Consider the following 6,000-nt stretch of genomic DNA (forward strand, 5'->3'; position numbering starts at 1 on the left):
AATTCTGAACTTTCTGTGATGTTTTTTCCACTAAGTTCCATTTGAAGTTATAATTTATATTACTATCTTTTTTTTAATGCTTCTTTTCTTTAGACATTTTAGACATCAGAAAGAACATTCCAACTCACTGTGTGTCGCCGTTGGTGCGTTAGCATCACGTGTTTGGCTCGCAGCATAACGATTGCTGGGAACCCGATGATGGTGGTAATTCTTGGTATTTCTCCGAGCCTCCTGTAGACGATCGTGATCTGCAACTTAAAATGTTTCTCCCGCTACCATCATGTAGCAATAGCACTCAGACATGCTCTCTTGTGTCATGTGCGTGCAGCTATCATCATCGACCCGCTATGCCGCAGGCCCTGGCAACGGGGCTAATGGTCCCCCTCCGGCTCATGCCCATGTCATTGGGATTGGGTTGACGTGTGTTAGGTTAATAATTCTTCTGTCATCCACCTTCCCGCCCTAATCGCCCTTCCTAATGGGAGGAATGAGGGAAAAGGGTTAATTAATCAGCAGGAAGCACTAGAACTCATAGCGGAGTATTGTGGGCTCGCACTCTGTATCGTTCAGCAGCAGGCACTTGATGCATTTGAAAATGAAAAGAATGTGGTGAAACAATTTCTATACCGCTGCTGCAAAGTTTACGCGTTACTTCTGGGTTTGTCCAGTGAGTTCATACTTACATCATCGTCGTGGATCGTGGATCATGGCGGGACACGATCACCGTGCCGTCGTTACATCACAATATGGCCAACGAATGGTTTTGCAGTCAAAACACCGACCGACACAATCACAGTTGTCAGTCGAGCGTTCGGGTGGATTGACGTAGAATTACGCGGGAAGCATAAATTATTGGCATACCCATTGAGGGATTTTGCACTATTTATTTCCTTCCGCTCCCCGCGGATTGATGAATTCCCCGGGGGTTGTGCAAGTGTGGCAATGGGAAGGCGATCCATTCTTTCGACTGCTTCAACCAGCAATTTGTGAATGAATTTCTGCTCTTTATAAGCCCTGCCTCAGATGTTGTCTGAAAAAAATGTATTACATCGAGCAGTTGCGTTGGTAATTGGAAGGTTTTTCTTTTTCTTCCTAAACTGAATGCCCGCGGAAGCGGACACAACTATGCATTGCGTCGAACGCATCGGGCACAAGGTACGACAGACATCCGTGTTTTTTACGCGCTTGGCGCAAAAGTTTCACCGTCACACGCTACTATCAACGATGTTTGGGAGCTGCCAATAAACTGTCCGACCGTCGATCGGTGGGTGGGTGCTTCATTATGCTGATAAACTATTTTTATGCTCCGTTGTTTTTTTTGTTGTTGTTTTGTTTGAAAGCTCTCGAAACTCCCACGGTTTGGTAGCGTACTTGTGATTATTACCACCAGTCTGCCCTTTCTTCCATCGCACAAACTGTTGAATTTATGTGACTTATTGAGGCAAACATGTTGCTTTCTTTCTATCTCGCTGTCTCATATTACTTTCGTACTTATTGCTGCCGTAAAAATGAGCTTTTTTCTTCAATTTTCTTCTATTTCCTACTTTTTGTAACGACTTTTGGGTAAGCTCCGCCTTGAGCCTAGTGCGCAAAGGTTAAAAGAATTTGCAAACCATAACGTTTATGCAAAACCGGCACATAATTCAGAAATGCTTCGTTCCGCTGCCCGTGGGGTCGCTTCGTTTCTACCGGAAATTGTAGCCGACCCAATGTCTGATAACGGATGTAAATATCATAAATCGACTTTAACCTTTTGTGCGTCAAAGACGGGAAGGCAACGCTGGAGTGGGAAAAAGGCGTACAACCGAGCGTAAATATTGCAATATTATCGTTATGATAAAAATGCATACTTAATAATGGACTTTCCATTCATCTCGGGTAGTGAGTGTGACGGGCATATGGTACAATAAATTGAATTAAAAAATAATTTTATTAAAAAACCATTTAATACACAGAGACTTCGTAACAATACGTGACCAGAAGTGCTATTAGTCATCTAATATATTGCTAACCTCAGAACGGGTGATTGATGATTCGCTTTTCGTTCTCCAATGCCTAATGATATTGGGCTAGAATCGCCCCGAAACAATGGCTACAAGCTGTACTCACTCTCAAATTAAGCTGAGTCGGGAATGCTTCACATTCATTCACCATTTAATCATTCGTTGTACTCATGCGAGTCTGGTTGTGGCATTGCCGACGCTTTCCGACTATGCAAAGTTTCTTCAGCTACAACTTTAGAGAGCAGTTGTGGTCACCGGCGCTGTATGCAAATGCAAAGACTCTTCTTCCAGCCCAAAACCACCCCCTTTGTGGTTTCACGTCGGATGCTGTTAAAAAATCGATTTCCACTGAATCATTTCTATTTCACCCCTCCGGAGTTTGGTCCACAGTTTGAGAAGCGTTCAATAACATCGGATTATTTTCCTTCTTCCATTGCAGTGCAATTGAACGTTAAGAACACACTGAAGCTATCTACGGAATATGGTGCACTGGTGAGGCAAGGCACGACGATAGGTGGTTGAGGTGCAACACTAGACAACGTAGATAGACGTTGGTGTTCGGGAAAATCAACATCACGGCCCACAGCATTCACAAACCACCTCACCTTATCGGACAAACAAATTAAATCCCATCGGATTCAACATGGGGAAGCTGCTGTCGAAAATTTTCGGCAACAAGGAAATGCGAATCCTGATGCTTGGTTTAGATGCAGCCGGCAAAACAAGTGAGTGTTGTGATCATGCGTAGATAGAGGATGCTACGCAGTGCGTGTTTTTTTATGTTTAACAATTTTCGTTTCGTTGCAGCTATACTGTATAAGCTAAAGTTAGGTCAATCGGTAACCACAATTCCAACGGTCGGCTTCAACGTGGAAACCGTAACGTATAAGAACGTCAAATTTAACGTGTGGGACGTAGGTGGACAGGATAAAATTCGACCCCTCTGGAGGCACTACTATACGGGTAAGCAGTTTTGTCTGACCATGTTGCACAAAGAATGTATTAATAATATGTTTTCTTTTCCCCCGTTTTTAGGTACTCAAGGCTTAATTTTTGTGGTAGACTGTGCGGATCGCGATCGGATAGATGAAGCGAGGCAGGAACTGCATCGGATAATAAACGATCGCGAAATGCGGGATGCGATCATACTGATATTTGCAAACAAGCAAGACCTGCCAGAAGGTGAGGAAGCATTTTTTGCTCATGGAAACGCTACGGTTCGCACTTGAATAGGATCAGTTTTACAGTGTGATAAAAGAGTTGAGTAATGCTGTTGGACACCGTGGTACAAACCGTTGAGACTAACCCCCGATATCGGGCAAGCAAGGCCAAACGAACAGGAAGTTGTTTATATTTGGCCGTTGTAATCAGGAGAACCAATTTTTTTTGTTTTGTGCGCAATGCAATATATGAAGAAACGAGATTAGATTACAGGTATCGCGCTTGCGTTTGTACCGACCGGGTGTGTGAATATATGCAGGCCCGTAACGAAATATTACGTGACGAGATAAGTTACCTCTTTCGAATGTGGGCTTTGTAATCTGGCAATTCGTGGTGCGCTGTCTGAGAACTATTGTCAGCACAGGAAGCAAGATTAACATGAAGCGATAGTGAAGCTAAATTGACTAGAACATCATAGAACTTTATCTCATTGATTTTACGGTATCGGTTATTTTAATTGAATGCAGCCATTACATCTGTAAACGAAATCGTAACGTGATGTTCCCCTCTTTTCTTTCTTCCAGCAATGAAACCTCATGAAATTCAGGAAAAGCTTGGATTGACGCGAATACGCGACCGGAACTGGTATGTGCAGCCTTCCTGTGCCACCACCGGCGACGGTCTGTACGAGGGACTGACGTGGCTAACGTCCAACCACAAATTATGAGAATAATTGTAAGCATCGCACCGGACGGCAGTGGACCGGGCCGTGAACGAAGCCGCCGCCTAGCAAGAACATCCACAATATATTTAAACGTAACGCAAAGCAGCAAAAGCAAAAAAAAGTCCTTCTCCTTCCGCTCCCCGATCCCCCCCCTCACCGTTCTCATCATTCGTCTCCCTCAGTTTCGCTCACCGAGGAAAGCATAACATTGCCGCTTGTTGTTTGCTGAAATGGAAAAAAAACATTATCCTTATCATATAACAGTAGGACAAATAGAGTAGATTTGCAGCAAGTTAGATGAACGGTGAAAAGATATGAGATGCAGAAAAAAAAGGCTGCATTCAGTAGTACGGAGAGAGAGGAGAGTACAAAAAAACACTCACGCATGTACCGGTGTGTAGGCGCAAATAGTGCACACACGGCGCGCCTATAGATACAATGATAGGACAAACATCTAAGGATAAACTCGTTCTCAACCCATCGTCACCAGCTCCCGTGCGCAGGATAGTTATAAAGCAGGATTGTTGTTATGCGAAACAAACGGCATCCGTACGACAGTCGGCGAAAGAAAGGGTATAAATTATCTAATTCTAATCTATGAAATTGATCCAATGGGAGAGGAAGTAATGTTAAACGCGTTCTTCTCTTTAAAGAAAAAACAATGTATGGAGGGCTCGTGCGAGCGCATCGTTGCAAAAGTAAAAACAAAAACATACAAAAACTTCAACTATGTCTTTACATACATACACACACCTATGTATGTGCGCCTATGTATGTAAATATATATATACAGTAAATAAGCGTAGTCCAATGTGTAATGCTTGTTAGTGGTGCTCTTCGTTGCCGGTGATGGAAAGAGCGTGCGGTTAGGTCGTGGAAATCAAAGACAGCGCAGTGCGGATGATTCAACCCATACTGAAAGCGTAAAATCATAACTAATTGCACACGCTGTTGCAGTGTTTACTTTTGCCTATATCGATCGAACCCCGAAACGCATTCATGCCCTCGCTCACCCCGTCCTTGTAGATTTCTGTCCATGATGATCACTATAAAAGTATCTTTACTTTGCTTTGTTTTGTGCGCTTCGGCATGTTTTTTTTCAGTTTCTTTTCGTTATCAAGCGTGTTTGAGTGAGACAGTTTAAACCATAGAACCAACCATCTTGCGGTTTGGATTTTTCGAATGCTTTCATGAGCGTTATTGTTATGCAGCCATTCAGAAACGTAAAACAACACTACAAGTAATAGCATACGCTAAATAGTCAGTCCATCATGTTTAACACATACTTATTGGTTACTCACAGTGCATGGAAATGTAGAACAGTTCATCCCAACTTGACACTAGACACAACATTGCACATGGAACTTGTACATTCGTTCTTCCCAAGTCGGTTCGAGGTAGATTCAATGCCCAAATTTATTAGGCACCAACTGTAGTGCGTGGAGACGATTATTTATTCCATCGCATTTCGTAAGAAGAATAGTTTGATTTTGTAGCGTGGTAATGTAATTAATTATATCTACCCATAGCTAAATCTCCTTTCGGGAAGAGGAACTCTAGTGGAAACAGAAATTGAAAAAAAAAAACACCACAGTAGAAATCACTTTTACACGTTTTACTATTGCGTGAGATACATTTAATGATAATGGTAACAAAGTGTTGGATTACATCGAGTGTGTTCAGTTTTGGGTGTCTCAATGATGTGTGGCGCACTGGAACGCTTGTGTATGTGCGATCAGTAGTCGTTGGCAGGACGCGCTGCATTGATCGAACTGAATAGGAACCTGTGGTATTTGTATGACCAACAGTTTGAGTTTGTTGTATTGCTTGTTTTGCCAAATAACGCCAGGGTCATAATAATGACAGGGGATTCTAATGGCCGGCAGTGGATGGACCGCATTGCTTTGCCGCCAATCTATCTAACAAAGTATATATTTAACAAACAAAGCAAACTTCAGTCGTAAAACATAAAGCTGACGATAGGGTACGGTGCGCGGCAGAGCAAGAATGGAAACGATCACCATCGTACAATAGGTAACAAAAAGGGTAAACAATGATCGGCAGCAGAAAGAGTCCGTTCATTTGACTGTTGAATGTTCATTTGATCTGTAT

The 6,000-nt window shown here is 42.8% G+C and overlaps 1 protein-coding gene across 2 annotated transcripts in view; it reads left to right on the forward strand.

Moving 5' to 3' along the window:
• LOC128300287 (ADP-ribosylation factor 6) overlaps positions 1-5,728 on the forward strand; it is a 38,128-nt gene extending 32,400 nt beyond the window's left edge. For both annotated transcript variants that reach the window (XM_053036301.1, XM_053036303.1), the window contains exons 3-6: positions 2,443-2,728; positions 2,811-2,966; positions 3,039-3,185; positions 3,749-5,728. In XM_053036301.1, coding sequence (XP_052892261.1) covers positions 2,647-2,728; positions 2,811-2,966; positions 3,039-3,185; positions 3,749-3,891 — 528 coding nt within the window. In that variant the 5' untranslated portion in view covers positions 2,443-2,646 and the 3' untranslated portion in view covers positions 3,892-5,728. The remainder of the gene's footprint in view (positions 1-2,442; positions 2,729-2,810; positions 2,967-3,038; positions 3,186-3,748) is intronic.
• The last annotated feature ends 272 nt before the right edge of the window (positions 5,729-6,000 follow it).

The sequence above is a fragment of the Anopheles moucheti genome, chromosome 3, assembly GCF_943734755.1.
Source record: "Anopheles moucheti chromosome 3, idAnoMoucSN_F20_07, whole genome shotgun sequence".
Classification (NCBI taxonomy): Eukaryota; Metazoa; Arthropoda; class Insecta; order Diptera; family Culicidae; genus Anopheles; species Anopheles moucheti.